Below are 21,594 nucleotides of genomic sequence, written 5' to 3' on the forward strand. Positions count from 1 at the left end.
ACAGTTTCCTCAGAAGGTTCAACAACAAGCTAGTCAACAGTTTCCTCTGAAGGTTCAACAACAAGCTAGTCAACAGTTTCCTCTGAAGGTTCAACAACAAGCTAGTCAACAGTTTCCTCTGAAGGTTCAACAACAAGCTAGTCAACAGTTTCCTCAGAAGGTTCAACAACATGCTAGTCAACAGTATCCTCAGCAGGTTCAACAACAAGCTAGTCAACAGTATCCTCAGCAGGTTCAACAACAAGCTAGTCAACAGTATCCTCAGCAGGTTCAACAACAAGCTAGTCAACAGTATCCTCAGCAGGTTCAACAACAAGCTAGTCAACAGTTTCCTCAGCAGGTTCAACAACAAGCTAGTCAACAGTTTCCTCAGCAGGTTCAACAACAAGCTAGTCAACAGTTTCCTCAGCAGGTTCAACAACAAGCTAGTCAACAGTTTCCTCAGGAGGTTCAGTCTAAGCAGCCAGTGGCGCAGGCAGAGCCCCTTGACAAATGTGCTGTAGCTGATTATGAGCAGATCCAATGTGGCCCACCTGGTATCAGTGGTGCTGAGTGTGACGCTATCAACTGCTGCTTTAACGGACAGCAGTGTTTCTATGGGAAGGCAGGTAAGAGTGAGTCAATGCAAAGGTGTTCATGTTAAACCACTCCTCAGTAATAACCTGCTCTTGTACCTTGTTCCAGTGACTGTCCAGTGTATAAGAGATGGTCAGTTTGTGGTAGTGGTGGCAAGAGATGTTACACTACCTCGCTTGAGCCTGGATTCAGTCCGTCTCCTGGGTGGAAACGACCCACCTTGCAGTCCTGTGGGATCCACACCTTCCTTTGCTATATACCAGTTCCCTGTCACTGCATGTGGCACAAGCATGATGGTGAGTAGCTGCTTGTGGTTCTGTTCTGCATGGCTTAGAATGGCCTGGATGCCAACAGTTACTATTTGCAGGAGGACGGTGGATATGTGGTGTATGAAAACCGAATGACCTCCTCGTATGAAGTGGGTGTCGGACCACTTGGTTCCATCACAAGGGACAGCCATTTTGAGTAGGCATTTTATTTTATTTAGAAAAAAAATATGAATCCTTGACAAAGGCTACAAGCTCACTATTTGTTGTCTAGGCTTCTCTTCCAGTGTAGGTACTCTGCTACTTCTGTGGAAGCTCTGGTTGTGGAGGTCAACACTGTTCCTGCACCTCCACCAGTAGCGGCTTCTGGACCCCTCAGGGTGGAGCTTAGACTGGCAAATGGTCAATGTGTCACCAAAGGCTGTGCAGAAGGTAAGTGTCTGTCCAAGTATGCATAAGTATTTTCTAAAACTCCAGGTTGCAGCAGTTTCTGGTTAAACGCTGGTTTTCTTCCTCAGGGGATGAGGCATACACGTCCTACTACGGTGATGCTGATTATCCCGTCACAAAAGTCCTGCGGGAGCCTGTGTATGTTGAGGTGCGCATTTTGGAGAGGACCGACCCCAACATTGTCCTAATGCTGGGACGTTGCTGGGCGACATCAACCCCCAGTCCACTCAGTCTACCCCAGTGGGACCTTCTGGTCGATGGGTGAGTAAGGCCAGTCTTTATCCATCTAGTGTGCTGTAAGGCACTTCTGACTGCCTCTTTACCTTTCAGATGCCCTTACCAGGATGACCGTTACCTGACCTCATTGGTTCCGGTGGCTGGATCTTCTGGTCTTCAGTTCCCAACCCACTACAAGCGCTTTGTTGTGAAGATGTTCACATTTGTGGATCCAGCATCACTGGCTCCTCTACAGGAAACCGTATGCTCTGCAGCCTTACCTGAATCCTTAATATTAGGTGTTTTTCTTTCTGTGGCTTATCCCTTTCCCCCCTCTGTTAGATCTTCATCCACTGTAGTACAGCAGTGTGCCATCCCTCTTCTGGCTCCTGTGAGCAAAGCTGCACTAGGAAAAGTGAGTGCTTGTTGTAAACTGACTTCAGGAACCATGAGAATTTGGTTTTTAAATGCCTCACGATTCTACCATTTCTTTTCCAGGAAGAGATGCTAACGTCAAGACCATCTCTAGTGGGCAAACTGTGGTGTCTAGTGGAGAAGTTAACCTGGTCATGTGACTTTAGTAGTTTTAATAAACTTCTTAACTCAACTGTCTCTTTGGTATTGATCTTTCATGACTGTTCTCAGTTTGATTTATTGGGCTACACTACTAAACCAGAGTTCCCTTTTTTGCTTCAAGGTTATGCTTGACTTGAACTAAACAAGCCAAGTTCCAGTTGCTAACCTGGGTCCCTGTTCTTAATGGAATCTGTTTTGGTCTCTACTTGTGGCTTTATGGCTGGACTAACATAACTGCTTGTACTGATATTCAAGCATGCCAAGTCCCTCTGTTTTTTGCTAATGCTATTTGAAAGCCCCCCGAAGTCATGCAAGTACAGCATTGCATCTGCAATGAAATCAGTATCAACCTGCATTGTCCTTTTTAATCCCAAATTGTGACCAGCCTTTTTTCTTTAGGCTAGCCCCAATGTTTATTGAAAAGTAGACTGGTGCTTTAATAAAAGCTGGTTTAGTCCCTTAACTGGTGTATCACACCTGAGTTGCTGTCTGAGGGCCTGTTTACACCTGGTACTAAAGCGTTTATCAGTCCAATCACAAGTGGACTATGCTAAATACAGGTGTAAATGCGGTCTAAAATGTTTTAAACTTTTTTGACTTTTAACCTTCACTCATGAAAGGGGTCTTTATAAACCGTTTCCAGAGTGTGACATTAACTGGTCTAAACCATGTCGCTTCTGTAGATTTGGACAATAAGCTACTTTGTTTAACTGTCTGTGCTTGTTGTTGCACCATTAAAAACAGAACGTGGAAGGCAATTTGACTAGTATCCATGCTGTCAAGGAAATGCATCCCATTTGAATTCTATTTAACTGGTTTGAAGAGCTAACTGTTGGTGTATTAGGTTTGTGAAATACACATTTCAAAATGGGGTCTACTATTATATTTGTCCATTTTAGTGTCCCATCATTAACTTAAGTCTTAGTCCTGTTAACTCTTCTTGCTCTTTGTGTCACACATTTTTCCTAGAGACATTTTGGCGGAAAATTTGAGAAAACGTAGGTCTGTGGCCAGTTGCATAAACTGCTGATGTTAAAGAATAAGAAGCTGAGGGCAAGTGGACAAAAATTAATGACTGTGTTTCAATTCACTTTTTCATGCCCTTCCCTCACTATCTTCCCTCTGTGTCGTTGATTTTGTACCAGGAGATTTTTTGTAGGTATTGGGCTGTGTACCGAATTTCATACCTGTACGTGAAACGTAGCGGGAGGGGCACTTCGTTGAAATGTTGTAGGTGGCGCTATCGAGCCATTTTGCCATGCCTAATTCTGAAACTCATATGTAGATGTCTTCAGGCCAGGACTCTTATCAAACATCTGAAGTTTGGGGCAGATCGGACATTGTATGCCCGACTTACAACAGCTTCCTGTGTCATGGCGAACCATCGAACTTTGTGAGGCCGCCACTGACACGACCTTCAGGGAAAACATCACCAAGGCCTTTCGATTAGACTGTGCAAATATGACGTTGATCTGATTAAATCTCTAGGAGAATCTCTGCAGAGAATCCAGTAGATGGCGATGACACTTTGCAAAGAAACACTACGTGCCTATAGACTAAACACGCAATATGCATGCGCATGATGTCACAGTTTTCACAAATTCATGTTTTTGTAGTTTACATGGAGACAATAATGGTCTCATTTTCAAAAACTTTGAAACCCTGTTTTTAAAAGTTTGCATTTTTAAGGCCCACAAAGCACTGTTGTTGTGTAAATGAACACAATGCATTTAAAGTTTCATTTGAAAATGGTGTCATGTAAATGTCCCCCTCGATTTGTCAGATAAGAGAGACATACAAATTGTGCAGAGCTGTGGGTCCCAGAGATGCATATAAACTCTACAGGTCCAGAGGAGAATCAAAGGCAATCAATTCAACTAAAAGGGGATGAGCCACCTTCATTCAAAGCTGTACAAAATGGCAAAGCCAAGCACTGGTGTGTGTTGTGGCATTTGTGTCCAAGTTTGCTAGGATGGGGCTTCTGAGAGGTGTGTTAGTGGTGGTTGTGATGGTTGTGTTTGATCTGCCTGATGCATGGGGAAGTTTGATGCACAGTCAAAGTCCAAGAAGCACGGGGCAAAAATCAGATCCAGATTTCAGAAGTCCTGCCTTTTCTGCTCCAGAGCTCTGGAATCCTTTGCAAGTGGCTTCTCCATTTCAGAGTCCTTTGGGTCCTGCCTCCAGAGGCCTTGCACAGGAGCCTTTTGGCCTTCAGGAGAAGCAGCTGTTGCAGGGTCCAGTGAAGCCTTTGGATTGGAGGTATCCCGTCGTTCCCGAGGTGCAGAGCGAGTTGGCGGTGGACTTCCAGTTGAGGCAACCCGTGACTCCCAGCAGCGTAGCGGTTCAATGCGGAGAGAACCGGGTTCTTGTAGAAGTCCAGCAGGACTTGTTTAGCAATGGTCAGTTGATCCAGCCAACTGGTCTGTCTTTAGGTGGATGTCCTGTTGCTGGTCAGGACTCTGAGTCTAGGGTGCTCCTCTTTGAGTATGAATTACAGGACTGCAACAGCGTGCAGATGGTAAGAACTCCTAAATCTTAATCGGTTGTTTGTTCAAATTGAGGATATCCAAAGTCCTCTTCAAGGACCGTCAGTTCACACTGCTGTTGTATGTTGTATTTGCAATGCCAGGGCAGCTGGCATATGCATTGGTATGAACGGGCCTTAAGAAATGTTTGTTTTAAGCTCTGCAGTTGTTTTCTCCTGCTTGAAGTGTTTGTCCACTGTATTGCACAATGCACTTTCTCTCATTCATAATAATGATTACACCTTCATGAGGAACTGTCTTGTTTTAACTACAATCTCTTACAGATGAATGAGGATGAGCTTGTCTACACCTTCTCTCTTACCTACACCCCTGAGGCTCTTGCAGGTACTCCGATTACCCGGGCCGATGGTGCAATTGTTGGCGTTCAATGCCACTATCAAAGGTAAGTGGCCTCTGTGACTTTCACTGCTTGTGCAACTGGGAGACCATTTAATGGGTACTTTCATGAACCACAGGCTACACAATGTAAGCAGTGATGCCTTGAGGCCAACATGGGTCCCTTATGCCTCAACCAAGGTTGGTGAAGAAGTCTTGATGTTCTCCCTGAAGCTCATGCTGGGTAAGTGCACTTTCTTTGGACCTTCGACCTTGCAAATGTGGCTCTTCCTAGGGTGTTCCTTCTCTTTTGTAGACGATTGGTCCTACCAGAGGCCTTCATACTCCTATTTCCTGGGTGGCGTTATTAACATCGAGGCATCTGTGAAGCAGTACAATCATGTGCCTCTGCGTGTGTTTGTGGACCGCTGTGTGGCCACTCAAGTGCCTGACGTGAACTCCCTTCCGAGATATTCCTTCATTGAGAATCATGGGTAAGGTCATGGCTCTTGATGCTATAGGACTGTTTTGTTTGCTCTTTTTAAACATTCATGAGTTGCTCTTTGTGGTGACTTTGTCGTCAGGTGCTTTGTGGATGCCAAGGCTACAGCTTCCAGCTCCCGCTTCATGCCTCGGTCCCAGGTTGACAAGATCCAGTTCCAGCTGGAGGCATTCATGTTCCAGGAGAGCACCAGTCCTTCTGTATGTACCACAAGAGTTAATTCGACTTCTCTTCCCATCTGCTTTGGTTTTCTGACTTGTCTGTCATCCCTTGTAGATCTACATAACATGTGTTCTGAAGGCAACTATTGCTTCTGCACCCAGTGACGCTCAGCGCAAATCCTGTTCCTTTGCCAATGGGTACGTTGCACTTATTCTTTTTTTTAAAAAGCTGACTTTGCTCATGTTGAAAGTGCTTTGTCTTGTTGCAGGTGGTTTGCTGCTGATGGAAATGACCAAGTTTGTGGTTGCTGTGACTCAACATGTGGTCCTGATGGTGGAATTGCTGCTTCTCCCTATGGAGGTCGGTAGCTCTTGCTTTAAGGTTGCTTTTGATGTTTTAAGTGCTCCTAACTTTGCTCTTTTTCTTCTCTCTAGGTGTTCAGTGGGAAGGCAAGGCCACACTTGGTCCTGTAATTGTTCAAGGGCAAAAGAAAGTTTCTCAATAAAACTGACATCAATCCTTGCTTGTATCTGACTTGTCACTTTGCTTTTGACCTGGAAAGAGTGCCTTATTCTGCAAATGTGGTGGAACTGACTGTACCTTCGCAAGTCCCATTTAGTCTGAAACCCTATGGCTGCATGCTATGTGACTTGCAGAGGTACAGAAGTTATTATTTTTCTCCGTCTGGAATTTAAACGCGGGGCTTGTTGTAACAGGTTAACTTTCCACACATGCCGGGATGATGAAACCTAATGTATTTACTAGTTGCCATATCAACATTATTTAGAGAAACTGCACCAATTAATAATTCTTTGGACGCTCTCACTGAACATTTAACATAACAGACGTACATTTCTTAAGTTTATTGAAAATAAGACCAAGTTGAGAGTTCTTTTAATGCTGCTCTAACCAGCAGAAGACACTAGACAGGTTTAAATCCCAGTTGCACAGGTGGGGCATGTTGTAACTGTTACAATGTGCCCCTATTAGAACTATGCTATTCTATTGAGGAAAGAATGACAGTCAATGTTCAGAAGAAATTAGTATATTTTATTTGAAAGTTAATTTGTATTTTGTCTTGTTGTTTTATTTGATTGTATCTGATAACATCAAGCTGTCATGTTAATGTGCCCCACCTATGGGGCAGGTTGTCATATTTCACTTTCTTTCGGGGTAAATCGAAAGCATACACCGTATTCATGATTAGCAATCAAGGTTTACTGAGTTTTACACGATTCTTTTGTAGTGTGGTTTTTGGTGAAGTTTATTCAAATAAATATGGTCACCTGTGTAGCTACATTCTTCTCTCACTGCTGTTTCCTGATGGTTTATAGAACAATTTCTCCGAGTCGCCCTCTGTCGTTTCACAGAATAGTACAACGGCGAGTGCGTCAAGTATAAACGCCTCGTCCGTTTGGGGATTGACAAAGTGTGTGCGTGTTGGTTGAAAACCTTTGCTAGGGGAAAGAATTGTGTTTTAGTGCATTTTGAATGTGAAATGATCTGCTGTGCCGAGCTGAAAGTTTGTTAGGAGAACTGTGCGAAGAGTTTTGAAAAAGTGTATTGAGAAATGGGTCCTAGCAATTGGATATAAAAAAAACACTGTAAATGGCAAGAGGCATCCTGCACAGGCAAAGCAACAAATTCATATTATTCAACATATCCTAGCTTTTTACAGAAAATATTCAGATGTAACCCCCTTTGTAATAATTAACATTTTCATAAGTAACTGATTACGGTTACATTTATTTTGTAATTAAAGTATATATGAGTAGACTGGTCCCCTCTGTCTAAGGAGTCGAAGGTCTGTCCACATAAACCTCTCTTGTCCACTTGTGGAACACTTCAAACTGGCGACAGGGATTGCCCCGAGGGGAAGTGCTTAGGGAGGTTTGTGAGTGTGTTGCTAAATTTGGAACTACAGACTACTCTTACTATTTCTGCCATATAAAGATATTGTAAAAGTAGTAATGCTAGTTAGCATTTCTGGATGTCTACAAGCAAAGCGGAATGCACCAAACATCTACCCAAAGTACTTTGGGCAAGCTCCAGTAGCAAACCTGAGCATGAACCTTTTTATTTGTCTTCAATATGACAAATCTGACTAATTGGAGTCAATATAGGCCTACATCACATGCGTATCATTTTGATGAGAATTTTCTGGTAGCATAAGCTCCCATTTGGGCAAGTCTGGAGAATCATGACTGTTCATGAAGAGGGAGGGATTATCGTTAATTAGCCAAAATCTGTAGAATACAAAAAGACCAAAGGGCATCATCTCAACAGTGTGACTAGCTGTTGAACAATGGCAGGAAGCTGGTGTGCTGTTCAATCGCTGGCACTTTGTGTGTGGTTTTGTGCTTTTTGTCATGCTGTTCCACAGTGGAGTAATCTGCCCCAGTTTCCTCTGAAGGTTCAACAGCTAGCTAGTCAACAGTTTCCTCTGAAGGTTCAACAACAAGCTAGTCAACAGTTTCCTCAGAAGGTTCAACAACATGCTAGTCAACAGTTTCCTCAGAAGGTTCAACAACAAGCTAGTCAACAGTTTCCTCTGAAGGTTCAACAACAAGCTAGTCAACAGTTTCCTCTGAAGGTTCAACAACAAGCTAGTCAACAGTTTCCTCTGAAGGTTCAACAACAAGCTAGTCAACAGTTTCCTCAGAAGGTTCAACAACATGCTAGTCAACAGTTTCCTCAGAAGGTTCAACAACATGCTAGTCAACAGTTTCCTCAGAAGGTTCAACAACAAGCTAGTCAACAGTTTCCTCTGATGGTTCAACAACAAGCTAGTCAACAGTATCCTCAGCAGGTTCAACAACAAGCTAGTCAACAGTATCCTCAGCAGGTTCAACAACAAGCTAGTCAACAGTATCCTCAGCAGGTTCAACAACAAGCTAGTCAACAGTATCCTCAGCAGGTTCAACAACAAGCTAGTCAACAGTATCCTCAGCAGGTTCAACAACAAGCTAGTCAACAGTTTCCTCAGCAGGTTCAACAACAAGCTAGTCAACAGTTTCCTCAGCAGGTTCAACAACAAGCTAGTCAACAGTTTCCTCAGCAGGTTCAACAACAAGCTAGTCAACAGTTTCCTCAGCAGGTTCAGTCTAAGCAGCCAGTGGCGCAGGCAGAGCCCCTTGACAAATGTGCTGTAGCTGATTATGAGCAGATCCAATGTGGCCCACCTGGTATCAGTGGTGCTGAGTGTGACGCTATCAACTGCTGCTTTAACGGACAGCAGTGTTTCTATGGGAAGGCAGGTAAGAGTGAGTCAATGCAAAGGTGTTCATGTTAAACCACTCCTCAGTAATAACCTGCTCTTGTACCTTGTTCCAGTGACTGTCCAGTGTATAAGAGATGGTCAGTTTGTGGTAGTGGTGGCAAGAGATGTTACACTACCTCGCTTGAGCCTGGATTCAGTCCGTCTCCTGGGTGGAAACGACCCACCTTGCAGTCCTGTGGGATCCACACCTTCCTTTGCTATATACCAGTTCCCTGTCACTGCATGTGGCACAAGCATGATGGTGAGTAGCTGCTTGTGGTTCTGTTCTGCATGGCTTAGAATGGCCTGGATGCCAACAGTTACTATTTGCAGGAGGACGGTGGATATGTGGTGTATGAAAACCGAATGACCTCCTCGTATGAAGTGGGTGTCGGACCACTTGGTTCCATCACAAGGGACAGCCATTTTGAGTAGGCATTTTATTTTATTTAGAAAAAAAATATGAATCCTTGACAAAGGCTACAAGCTCACTATTTGTTGTCTAGGCTTCTCTTCCAGTGTAGGTACTCTGCTACTTCTGTGGAAGCTCTGGTTGTGGAGGTCAACACTGTTCCTGCACCTCCACCAGTAGCGGCTTCTGGACCCCTCAGGGTGGAGCTTAGACTGGCAAATGGTCAATGTGTCACCAAAGGCTGTGCAGAAGGTAAGTGTCTGTCCAAGTATGCATAAGTATTTTCTAAAACTCCAGGTTGCAGCAGTTTCTGGTTAAACGCTGGTTTTCTTCCTCAGGGGATGAGGCATACACGTCCTACTACGGTGATGCTGATTATCCCGTCACAAAAGTCCTGCGGGAGCCTGTGTATGTTGAGGTGCGCATTTTGGAGAGGACCGACCCCAACATTGTCCTAATGCTGGGACGTTGCTGGGCGACATCAACCCCCAGTCCACTCAGTCTACCCCAGTGGGACCTTCTGGTCGATGGGTGAGTAAGGCCAGTCTTTATCCATCTAGTGTGCTGTAAGGCACTTCTGACTGCCTCTTTACCTTTCAGATGCCCTTACCAGGATGACCGTTACCTGACCTCATTGGTTCCGGTGGCTGGATCTTCTGGTCTTCAGTTCCCAACCCACTACAAGCGCTTTGTTGTGAAGATGTTCACATTTGTGGATCCAGCATCACTGGCTCCTCTACAGGAAACCGTATGCTCTGCAGCCTTACCTGAATCCTTAATATTAGGTGTTTTTCTTTCTGTGGCTTATCCCTTTCCCCCCTCTGTTAGATCTTCATCCACTGTAGTACAGCAGTGTGCCATCCCTCTTCTGGCTCCTGTGAGCAAAGCTGCACTAGGAAAAGTGAGTGCTTGTTGTAAACTGACTTCAGGAACCATGAGAATTTGGTTTTTAAATGCCTCACGATTCTACCATTTCTTTTCCAGGAAGAGATGCTAACGTCAAGACCATCTCTAGTGGGCAAACTGTGGTGTCTAGTGGAGAAGTTAACCTGGTCATGTGACTTTAGTAGTTTTAATAAACTTCTTAACTCAACTGTCTCTTTGGTATTGATCTTTCATGACTGTTCTCAGTTTGATTTATTGGGCTACACTACTAAACCAGAGTTCCCTTTTTTGCTTCAAGGTTATGCTTGACTTGAACTAAACAAGCCAAGTTCCAGTTGCTAACCTGGGTCCCTGTTCTTAATGGAATCTGTTTTGGTCTCTACTTGTGGCTTTATGGCTGGACTAACATAACTGCTTGTACTGATATTCAAGCATGCCAAGTCCCTCTGTTTTTTGCTAATGCTATTTGAAAGCCCCCCGAAGTCATGCAAGTACAGCATTGCATCTGCAATGAAATCAGTATCAACCTGCATTGTCCTTTTTAATCCCAAATTGTGACCAGCCTTTTTTCTTTAGGCTAGCCCCAATGTTTATTGAAAAGTAGACTGGTGCTTTAATAAAAGCTGGTTTAGTCCCTTAACTGGTGTATCACACCTGAGTTGCTGTCTGAGGGCCTGTTTACACCTGGTACTAAAGCGTTTATCAGTCCAATCACAAGTGGACTATGCTAAATACAGGTGTAAATGCGGTCTAAAATGTTTTAAACTTTTTTGACTTTTAACCTTCACTCATGAAAGGGGTCTTTATAAACCGTTTCCAGAGTGTGACATTAACTGGTCTAAACCATGTCGCTTCTGTAGATTTGGACAATAAGCTACTTTGTTTAACTGTCTGTGCTTGTTGTTGCACCATTAAAAACAGAACGTGGAAGGCAATTTGACTAGTATCCATGCTGTCAAGGAAATGCATCCCATTTGAATTCTATTTAACTGGTTTGAAGAGCTAACTGTTGGTGTATTAGGTTTGTGAAATACACATTTCAAAATGGGGTCTACTATTATATTTGTCCATTTTAGTGTCCCATCATTAACTTAAGTCTTAGTCCTGTTAACTCTTCTTGCTCTTTGTGTCACACATTTTTCCTAGAGACATTTTGGCGGAAAATTTGAGAAAACGTAGGTCTGTGGCCAGTTGCATAAACTGCTGATGTTAAAGAATAAGAAGCTGAGGGCAAGTGGACAAAAATTAATGACTGTGTTTCAATTCACTTTTTCATGCCCTTCCCTCACTATCTTCCCTCTGTGTCGTTGATTTTGTACCAGGAGATTTTTTGTAGGTATTGGGCTGTGTACCGAATTTCATACCTGTACGTGAAACGTAGCGGGAGGGGCACTTCGTTGAAATGTTGTAGGTGGCGCTATCGAGCCATTTTGCCATGCCTAATTCTGAAACTCATATGTAGATGTCTTCAGGCCAGGACTCTTATCAAACATCTGAAGTTTGGGGCAGATCGGACATTGTATGCCCGACTTACAACAGCTTCCTGTGTCATGGCGAACCATCGAACTTTGTGAGGCCGCCACTGACACGACCTTCAGGGAAAACATCACCAAGGCCTTTCGATTAGACTGTGCAAATATGACGTTGATCTGATTAAATCTCTAGGAGAATCTCTGCAGAGAATCCAGTAGATGGCGATGACACTTTGCAAAGAAACACTACGTGCCTATAGACTAAACACGCAATATGCATGCGCATGATGTCACAGTTTTCACAAATTCATGTTTTTGTAGTTTACATGGAGACAATAATGGTCTCATTTTCAAAAACTTTGAAACCCTGTTTTTAAAAGTTTGCATTTTTAAGGCCCACAAAGCACTGTTGTTGTGTAAATGAACACAATGCATTTAAAGTTTCATTTGAAAATGGTGTCATGTAAATGTCCCCCTCGATTTGTCAGATAAGAGAGACATACAAATTGTGCAGAGCTGTGGGTCCCAGAGATGCATATAAACTCTACAGGTCCAGAGGAGAATCAAAGGCAATCAATTCAACTAAAAGGGGATGAGCCACCTTCATTCAAAGCTGTACAAAATGGCAAAGCCAAGCACTGGTGTGTGTTGTGGCATTTGTGTCCAAGTTTGCTAGGATGGGGCTTCTGAGAGGTGTGTTAGTGGTGGTTGTGATGGTTGTGTTTGATCTGCCTGATGCATGGGGAAGTTTGATGCACAGTCAAAGTCCAAGAAGCACGGGGCAAAAATCAGATCCAGATTTCAGAAGTCCTGCCTTTTCTGCTCCAGAGCTCTGGAATCCTTTGCAAGTGGCTTCTCCATTTCAGAGTCCTTTGGGTCCTGCCTCCAGAGGCCTTGCACAGGAGCCTTTTGGCCTTCAGGAGAAGCAGCTGTTGCAGGGTCCAGTGAAGCCTTTGGATTGGAGGTATCCCGTCGTTCCCGAGGTGCAGAGCGAGTTGGCGGTGGACTTCCAGTTGAGGCAACCCGTGACTCCCAGCAGCGTAGCGGTTCAATGCGGAGAGAACCGGGTTCTTGTAGAAGTCCAGCAGGACTTGTTTAGCAATGGTCAGTTGATCCAGCCAACTGGTCTGTCTTTAGGTGGATGTCCTGTTGCTGGTCAGGACTCTGAGTCTAGGGTGCTCCTCTTTGAGTATGAATTACAGGACTGCAACAGCGTGCAGATGGTAAGAACTCCTAAATCTTAATCGGTTGTTTGTTCAAATTGAGGATATCCAAAGTCCTCTTCAAGGACCGTCAGTTCACACTGCTGTTGTATGTTGTATTTGCAATGCCAGGGCAGCTGGCATATGCATTGGTATGAACGGGCCTTAAGAAATGTTTGTTTTAAGCTCTGCAGTTGTTTTCTCCTGCTTGAAGTGTTTGTCCACTGTATTGCACAATGCACTTTCTCTCATTCATAATAATGATTACACCTTCATGAGGAACTGTCTTGTTTTAACTACAATCTCTTACAGATGAATGAGGATGAGCTTGTCTACACCTTCTCTCTTACCTACACCCCTGAGGCTCTTGCAGGTACTCCGATTACCCGGGCCGATGGTGCAATTGTTGGCGTTCAATGCCACTATCAAAGGTAAGTGGCCTCTGTGACTTTCACTGCTTGTGCAACTGGGAGACCATTTAATGGGTACTTTCATGAACCACAGGCTACACAATGTAAGCAGTGATGCCTTGAGGCCAACATGGGTCCCTTATGCCTCAACCAAGGTTGGTGAAGAAGTCTTGATGTTCTCCCTGAAGCTCATGCTGGGTAAGTGCACTTTCTTTGGACCTTCGACCTTGCAAATGTGGCTCTTCCTAGGGTGTTCCTTCTCTTTTGTAGACGATTGGTCCTACCAGAGGCCTTCATACTCCTATTTCCTGGGTGGCGTTATTAACATCGAGGCATCTGTGAAGCAGTACAATCATGTGCCTCTGCGTGTGTTTGTGGACCGCTGTGTGGCCACTCAAGTGCCTGACGTGAACTCCCTTCCGAGATATTCCTTCATTGAGAATCATGGGTAAGGTCATGGCTCTTGATGCTATAGGACTGTTTTGTTTGCTCTTTTTAAACATTCATGAGTTGCTCTTTGTGGTGACTTTGTCGTCAGGTGCTTTGTGGATGCCAAGGCTACAGCTTCCAGCTCCCGCTTCATGCCTCGGTCCCAGGTTGACAAGATCCAGTTCCAGCTGGAGGCATTCATGTTCCAGGAGAGCACCAGTCCTTCTGTATGTACCACAAGAGTTAATTCGACTTCTCTTCCCATCTGCTTTGGTTTTCTGACTTGTCTGTCATCCCTTGTAGATCTACATAACATGTGTTCTGAAGGCAACTATTGCTTCTGCACCCAGTGACGCTCAGCGCAAATCCTGTTCCTTTGCCAATGGGTACGTTGCACTTATTCTTTTTTTTAAAAAGCTGACTTTGCTCATGTTGAAAGTGCTTTGTCTTGTTGCAGGTGGTTTGCTGCTGATGGAAATGACCAAGTTTGTGGTTGCTGTGACTCAACATGTGGTCCTGATGGTGGAATTGCTGCTTCTCCCTATGGAGGTCGGTAGCTCTTGCTTTAAGGTTGCTTTTGATGTTTTAAGTGCTCCTAACTTTGCTCTTTTTCTTCTCTCTAGGTGTTCAGTGGGAAGGCAAGGCCACACTTGGTCCTGTAATTGTTCAAGGGCAAAAGAAAGTTTCTCAATAAAACTGACATCAATCCTTGCTTGTATCTGACTTGTCACTTTGCTTTTGACCTGGAAAGAGTGCCTTATTCTGCAAATGTGGTGGAACTGACTGTACCTTCGCAAGTCCCATTTAGTCTGAAACCCTATGGCTGCATGCTATGTGACTTGCAGAGGTACAGAAGTTATTATTTTTCTCCGTCTGGAATTTAAACGCGGGGCTTGTTGTAACAGGTTAACTTTCCACACATGCCGGGATGATGAAACCTAATGTATTTACTAGTTGCCATATCAACATTATTTAGAGAAACTGCACCAATTAATAATTCTTTGGACGCTCTCACTGAACATTTAACATAACAGACGTACATTTCTTAAGTTTATTGAAAATAAGACCAAGTTGAGAGTTCTTTTAATGCTGCTCTAACCAGCAGAAGACACTAGACGGGTTTAAATCCCAGTTGCACAGGTGGGGCATGTTGTAACTGTTACAATGTGCCCCTATTAGAACTATGCTATTCTATTGAGGAAAGAATGACAGTCAATGTTCAGAAGAAATTAGTATATTTTATTTGAAAGTTAATTTGTATTTTGTCTTGTTGTTTTATTTGATTGTATCTGATAACATCAAGCTGTCATGTTAATGTGCCCCACCTATGGGGCAGGTTGTCATATTTCACTTTCTTTCGGGGTAAATCGAAAGCATACACCGTATTCATGATTAGCAATCAAGGTTTACTGAGTTTTACACGATTCTTTTGTAGTGTGGTTTTTGGTGAAGTTTATTCAAATAAATATGGTCACCTGTGTAGCTACATTCTTCTCTCACTGCTGTTTCCTGATGGTTTATAGAACAATTTCTCCGAGTCGCCCTCTGTCGTTTCACAGAATAGTACAACGGCGAGTGCGTCAAGTATAAACGCCTCGTCCGTTTGGGGATTGACAAAGTGTGTGCGTGTTGGTTGAAAACCTTTGCTAGGGGAAAGAATTGTGTTTTAGTGCATTTTGAATGTGAAATGATCTGCTGTGCCGAGCTGAAAGTTTGTTAGGAGAACTGTGTGAAGAGTTTTGAAAAAGTGTATTGAGAAATGGGTCCTAGCAATTGGATATAAAAAAAACACTGTAAATGGCAAGAGGCATCCTGCACAGGCAAAGCAACAAATTCATATTATTCAACATATCCTAGCTTTTTACAGAAAATATTCAGATGTAACCCCCTTTGTAATAATTAACATTTTCATAAGTAACTGATTACGGTTACATTTATTTTGTAATTAAAGTATATATGAGTAGACTGGTCCCCTCTGTCTAAGGAGTCGAAGGTCTGTCCACATAAACCTCTCTTGTCCACTTGTGGAACACTTCAAACTGGCGACAGGGATTGCCCCGAGGGGAAGTGCTTAGGGAGGTTTGTGAGTGTGTTGCTAAATTTGGAACTACAGACTACTCTTACTATTTCTGCCATATAAAGATATTGTAAAAGTAGTAATGCTAGTTAGCATTTCTGGATGTCTACAAGCAAAGCGGAATGCACCAAACATCTACCCAAAGTACTTTGGGCAAGCTCCAGTAGCAAACCTGAGCATGAACCTTTTTATTTGTCTTCAATATGACAAATCTGACTAATTGGAGTCAATATAGGCCTACATCACATGCGTATCATTTTGATGAGAATTTTCTGGTAGCATAAGCTCCCATTTGGGCAAGTCTGGAGAATCATGACTGTTCATGAAGAGGGAGGGATTATCGTTAATTAGCCAAAATCTGTAGAATACAAAAAGACCAAAGGGCATCATCTCAACAGTGTGACTAGCTGTTGAACAATGGCAGGAAGCTGGTGTGCTGTTCAATCGCTGGCACTTTGTGTGTGGTTTTGTGCTTTTTGTCATGCTGTTCCACAGTGGAGTAATCTGCCCCAGTTTCCTCTGAAGGTTCAACAGCTAGCTAGTCAACAGTTTCCTCTGAAGGTTCAACAACAAGCTAGTCAACAGTTTCCTCAGAAGGTTCAACAACATGCTAGTCAACAGTTTCCTCAGAAGGTTCAACAACAAGCTAGTCAACAGTTTCCTCTGAAGGTTCAACAACAAGCTAGTCAACAGTTTCCTCTGAAGGTTCAACAACAAGCTAGTCAACAGTTTCCTCTGAAGGTTCAACAACAAGCTAGTCAACAGTTTCCTCAGAAGGTTCAACAACATGCTAGTCAACAGTTTCCTCAGAAGGTTCAACAACATGCTAGTCAACAGTTTCCTCAGAAGGTTCAACAACATGCTAGTCAACAGTTTCCTCAGAAGGTTCAACAACATGCTAGTCAACAGTTTCCTCAGAAGGTTCAACAACAAGCTAGTCAACAGTTTCCTCTGATGGTTCAACAACAAGCTAGTCAACAGTATCCTCAGCAGGTTCAACAACAAGCTAGTCAACAGTATCCTCAGCAGGTTCAACAACAAGCTAGTCAACAGTATCCTCAGCAGGTTCAACAACAAGCTAGTCAACAGTATCCTCAGCAGGTTCAACAACAAGCTAGTCAACAGTTTCCTCAGCAGGTTCAACAACAAGCTAGTCAACAGTTTCCTCAGCAGGTTCAACAACAAGCTAGTCAACAGTTTCCTCAGCAGGTTCAACAACAAGCTAGTCAACAGTTTCCTCAGCAGGTTCAGTCTAAGCAGCCAGTGGCGCAGGCAGAGCCCCTTGACAAATGTGCTGTAGCTGATTATGAGCAGATCCAATGTGGCCCACCTGGTATCAGTGGTGCTGAGTGTGACGCTATCAACTGCTGCTTTAACGGACAGCAGTGTTTCTATGGGAAGGCAGGTAAGAGTGAGTCAATGCAAAGGTGTTCATGTTAAACCACTCCTCAGTAATAACCTGCTCTTGTACCTTGTTCCAGTGACTGTCCAGTGTATAAGAGATGGTCAGTTTGTGGTAGTGGTGGCAAGAGATGTTACACTACCTCGCTTGAGCCTGGATTCAGTCCGTCTCCTGGGTGGAAACGACCCACCTTGCAGTCCTGTGGGATCCACACCTTCCTTTGCTATATACCAGTTCCCTGTCACTGCATGTGGCACAAGCATGATGGTGAGTAGCTGCTTGTGGTTCTGTTCTGCATGGCTTAGAATGGCCTGGATGCCAACAGTTACTATTTGCAGGAGGACGGTGGATATGTGGTGTATGAAAACCGAATGACCTCCTCGTATGAAGTGGGTGTCGGACCACTTGGTTCCATCACAAGGGACAGCCATTTTGAGTAGGCATTTTATTTTATTTAGAAAAAAAATATGAATCCTTGACAAAGGCTACAAGCTCACTATTTGTTGTCTAGGCTTCTCTTCCAGTGTAGGTACTCTGCTACTTCTGTGGAAGCTCTGGTTGTGGAGGTCAACACTGTTCCTGCACCTCCACCAGTAGCGGCTTCTGGACCCCTCAGGGTGGAGCTTAGACTGGCAAATGGTCAATGTGTCACCAAAGGCTGTGCAGAAGGTAAGTGTCTGTCCAAGTATGCATAAGTATTTTCTAAAACTCCAGGTTGCAGCAGTTTCTGGTTAAACGCTGGTTTTCTTCCTCAGGGGATGAGGCATACACGTCCTACTACGGTGATGCTGATTATCCCGTCACAAAAGTCCTGCGGGAGCCTGTGTATGTTGAGGTGCGCATTTTGGAGAGGACCGACCCCAACATTGTCCTAATGCTGGGACGTTGCTGGGCGACATCAACCCCCAGTCCACTCAGTCTACCCCAGTGGGACCTTCTGGTCGATGGGTGAGTAAGGCCAGTCTTTATCCATCTAGTGTGCTGTAAGGCACTTCTGACTGCCTCTTTACCTTTCAGATGCCCTTACCAGGATGACCGTTACCTGACCTCATTGGTTCCGGTGGCTGGATCTTCTGGTCTTCAGTTCCCAACCCACTACAAGCGCTTTGTTGTGAAGATGTTCACATTTGTGGATCCAGCATCACTGGCTCCTCTACAGGAAACCGTATGCTCTGCAGCCTTACCTGAATCCTTAATATTAGGTGTTTTTCTTTCTGTGGCTTATCCCTTTCCCCCCTCTGTTAGATCTTCATCCACTGTAGTACAGCAGTGTGCCATCCCTCTTCTGGCTCCTGTGAGCAAAGCTGCACTAGGAAAAGTGAGTGCTTGTTGTAAACTGACTTCAGGAACCATGAGAATTTGGTTTTTAAATGCCTCACGATTCTACCATTTCTTTTCCAGGAAGAGATGCTAACGTCAAGACCATCTCTAGTGGGCAAACTGTGGTGTCTAGTGGAGAAGTTAACCTGGTCATGTGACTTTAGTAGTTTTAATAAACTTCTTAACTCAACTGTCTCTTTGGTATTGATCTTTCATGACTGTTCTCAGTTTGATTTATTGGGCTACACTACTAAACCAGAGTTCCCTTTTTTGCTTCAAGGTTATGCTTGACTTGAACTAAACAAGCCAAGTTCCAGTTGCTAACCTGGGTCCCTGTTCTTAATGGAATCTGTTTTGGTCTCTACTTGTGGCTTTATGGCTGGACTAACATAACTGCTTGTACTGATATTCAAGCATGCCAAGTCCCTCTGTTTTTTGCTAATGCTATTTGAAAGCCCCCCGAAGTCATGCAAGTACAGCATTGCATCTGCAATGAAATCAGTATCAACCTGCATTGTCCTTTTTAATCCCAAATTGTGACCAGCCTTTTTTCTTTAGGCTAGCCCCAATGTTTATTGAAAAGTAGACTGGTGCTTTAATAAAAGCTGGTTTAGTCCCTTAACTGGTGTATCACACCTGAGTTGCTGTCTGAGGGCCTGTTTACACCTGGTACTAAAGCGTTTATCAGTCCAATCACAAGTGGACTATGCTAAATACAGGTGTAAATGCGGTCTAAAATGTTTTAAACTTTTTTGACTTTTAACCTTCACTCATGAAAGGGGTCTTTATAAACCGTTTCCAGAGTGTGACATTAACTGGTCTAAACCATGTCGCTTCTGTAGATTTGGACAATAAGCTACTTTGTTTAACTGTCTGTGCTTGTTGTTGCACCATTAAAAACAGAACGTGGAAGGCAATTTGACTAGTATCCATGCTGTCAAGGAAATGCATCCCATTTGAATTCTATTTAACTGGTTTGAAGAGCTAACTGTTGGTGTATTAGGTTTGTGAAATACACATTTCAAAATGGGGTCTACTATTATATTTGTCCATTTTAGTGTCCCATCATTAACTTAAGTCTTAGTCCTGTTAACTCTTCTTGCTCTTTGTGTCACACATTTTTCCTAGAGACATTTTGGCGGAAAATTTGAGAAAACGTAGGTCTGTGGCCAGTTGCATAAACTGCTGATGTTAAAGAATAAGAAGCTGAGGGCAAGTGGACAAAAATTAATGACTGTGTTTCAATTCACTTTTTCATGCCCTTCCCTCACTATCTTCCCTCTGTGTCGTTGATTTTGTACCAGGAGATTTTTTGTAGGTATTGGGCTGTGTACCGAATTTCATACCTGTACGTGAAACGTAGCGGGAGGGGCACTTCGTTGAAATGTTGTAGGTGGCGCTATCGAGCCATTTTGCCATGCCTAATTCTGAAACTCATATGTAGATGTCTTCAGGCCAGGACTCTTATCAAACATCTGAAGTTTGGGGCAGATCGGACATTGTATGCCCGACTTACAACAGCTTCCTGTGTCATGGCGAACCATCGAACTTTGTGAGGCCGCCACTGACACGACCTTCAGGGAAAACATCACCAAGGCCTTTCGATTAGACTGTGCAAATATGACGTTGATCTGATTAAATCTCTAGGAGAATCTCTGCAGAGAATCCAGTAGATGGCGATGACACTTTGCAAAGAAACACTACGTGCCTATAGACTAAACACGCAATATGCATGCGCATGATGTCACAGTTTTCACAAATTCATGTTTTTGTAGTTTACATGGAGACAATAATGGTCTCATTTTCAAAAACTTTGAAACCCTGTTTTTAAAAGTTTGCATTTTTAAGGCCCACAAAGCACTGTTGTTGTGTAAATGAACACAATGCATTTAAAGTTTCATTTGAAAATGGTGTCATGTAAATGTCCCCCTCGATTTGTCAGATAAGAGAGACATACAAATTGTGCAGAGCTGTGGGTCCCAGAGATGCATATAAACTCTACAGGTCCAGAGGAGAATCAAAGGCAATCAATTCAACTAAAAGGGGATGAGCCACCTTCATTCAAAGCTGTACAAAATGGCAAAGCCAAGCACTGGTGTGTGTTGTGGCATTTGTGTCCAAGTTTGCTAGGATGGGGCTTCTGAGAGGTGTGTTAGTGGTGGTTGTGATGGTTGTGTTTGATCTGCCTGATGCATGGGGAAGTTTGATGCACAGTCAAAGTCCAAGAAGCACGGGGCAAAAATCAGATCCAGATTTCAGAAGTCCTGCCTTTTCTGCTCCAGAGCTCTGGAATCCTTTGCAAGTGGCTTCTCCATTTCAGAGTCCTTTGGGTCCTGCCTCCAGAGGCCTTGCACAGGAGCCTTTTGGCCTTCAGGAGAAGCAGCTGTTGCAGGGTCCAGTGAAGCCTTTGGATTGGAGGTATCCCGTCGTTCCCGAGGTGCAGAGCGAGTTGGCGGTGGACTTCCAGTTGAGGCAACCCGTGACTCCCAGCAGCGTAGCGGTTCAATGCGGAGAGAACCGGGTTCTTGTAGAAGTCCAGCAGGACTTGTTTAGCAATGGTCAGTTGATCCAGCCAACTGGTCTGTCTTTAGGTGGATGTCCTGTTGCTGGTCAGGACTCTGAGTCTAGGGTGCTCCTCTTTGAGTATGAATTACAGGACTGCAACAGCGTGCAGATGGTAAGAACTCCTAAATCTTAATCGGTTGTTTGTTCAAATTGAGGATATCCAAAGTCCTCTTCAAGGACCGTCAGTTCACACTGCTGTTGTATGTTGTATTTGCAATGCCAGGGCAGCTGGCATATGCATTGGTATGAACGGGCCTTAAGAAATGTTTGTTTTAAGCTCTGCAGTTGTTTTCTCCTGCTTGAAGTGTTTGTCCACTGTATTGCACAATGCACTTTCTCTCATTCATAATAATGATTACACCTTCATGAGGAACTGTCTTGTTTTAACTACAATCTCTTACAGATGAATGAGGATGAGCTTGTCTACACCTTCTCTCTTACCTACACCCCTGAGGCTCTTGCAGGTACTCCGATTACCCGGGCCGATGGTGCAATTGTTGGCGTTCAATGCCACTATCAAAGGTAAGTGGCCTCTGTGACTTTCACTGCTTG

At 43.8% G+C, this 21,594-nt stretch overlaps 1 protein-coding gene across 1 annotated transcript in view; it reads left to right on the plus strand.

The window, feature by feature from the left end:
- Nucleotides 1-21,594, plus strand: part of LOC307133444 (uncharacterized protein) — a gene marked incomplete at both ends in the record, with an annotated part of 121,068 nt that overhangs the window by 27,343 nt on the left and 72,131 nt on the right. Inside the window, 34 exons of the mRNA XM_079828529.1 lie at nt 544-608; nt 685-872; nt 944-1,041; nt 1,117-1,274; nt 1,361-1,553; nt 1,623-1,770; nt 4,246-4,602; nt 4,894-5,012; nt 5,086-5,189; nt 5,262-5,439; nt 5,530-5,647; nt 5,724-5,806; nt 8,802-8,866; nt 8,943-9,130; nt 9,202-9,299; nt 9,375-9,532; nt 9,619-9,811; nt 9,881-10,028; nt 10,109-10,194; nt 12,527-12,860; nt 13,152-13,270; nt 13,344-13,447; nt 13,520-13,697; nt 13,788-13,905; nt 13,982-14,064; nt 17,096-17,160; nt 17,237-17,424; nt 17,496-17,593; nt 17,669-17,826; nt 17,913-18,105; nt 18,175-18,322; nt 18,403-18,426; nt 20,798-21,154; nt 21,446-21,564. Coding sequence (XP_079684655.1) covers nt 544-608; nt 685-872; nt 944-1,041; nt 1,117-1,274; nt 1,361-1,553; nt 1,623-1,770; nt 4,246-4,602; nt 4,894-5,012; nt 5,086-5,189; nt 5,262-5,439; nt 5,530-5,647; nt 5,724-5,806; nt 8,802-8,866; nt 8,943-9,130; nt 9,202-9,299; nt 9,375-9,532; nt 9,619-9,811; nt 9,881-10,028; nt 10,109-10,194; nt 12,527-12,860; nt 13,152-13,270; nt 13,344-13,447; nt 13,520-13,697; nt 13,788-13,905; nt 13,982-14,064; nt 17,096-17,160; nt 17,237-17,424; nt 17,496-17,593; nt 17,669-17,826; nt 17,913-18,105; nt 18,175-18,322; nt 18,403-18,426; nt 20,798-21,154; nt 21,446-21,564 — 5,031 coding nt within the window. The remainder of the gene's footprint in view (nt 1-543; nt 609-684; nt 873-943; nt 1,042-1,116; nt 1,275-1,360; nt 1,554-1,622; nt 1,771-4,245; nt 4,603-4,893; nt 5,013-5,085; nt 5,190-5,261; nt 5,440-5,529; nt 5,648-5,723; nt 5,807-8,801; nt 8,867-8,942; nt 9,131-9,201; nt 9,300-9,374; nt 9,533-9,618; nt 9,812-9,880; nt 10,029-10,108; nt 10,195-12,526; nt 12,861-13,151; nt 13,271-13,343; nt 13,448-13,519; nt 13,698-13,787; nt 13,906-13,981; nt 14,065-17,095; nt 17,161-17,236; nt 17,425-17,495; nt 17,594-17,668; nt 17,827-17,912; nt 18,106-18,174; nt 18,323-18,402; nt 18,427-20,797; nt 21,155-21,445; nt 21,565-21,594) is intronic.

Source organism: Gobio gobio (assembly GCF_949357685.1).
Source record: "Gobio gobio genome assembly, chromosome: 11".
NCBI classification, from domain to species: domain Eukaryota; kingdom Metazoa; phylum Chordata; class Actinopteri; order Cypriniformes; family Gobionidae; genus Gobio; species Gobio gobio.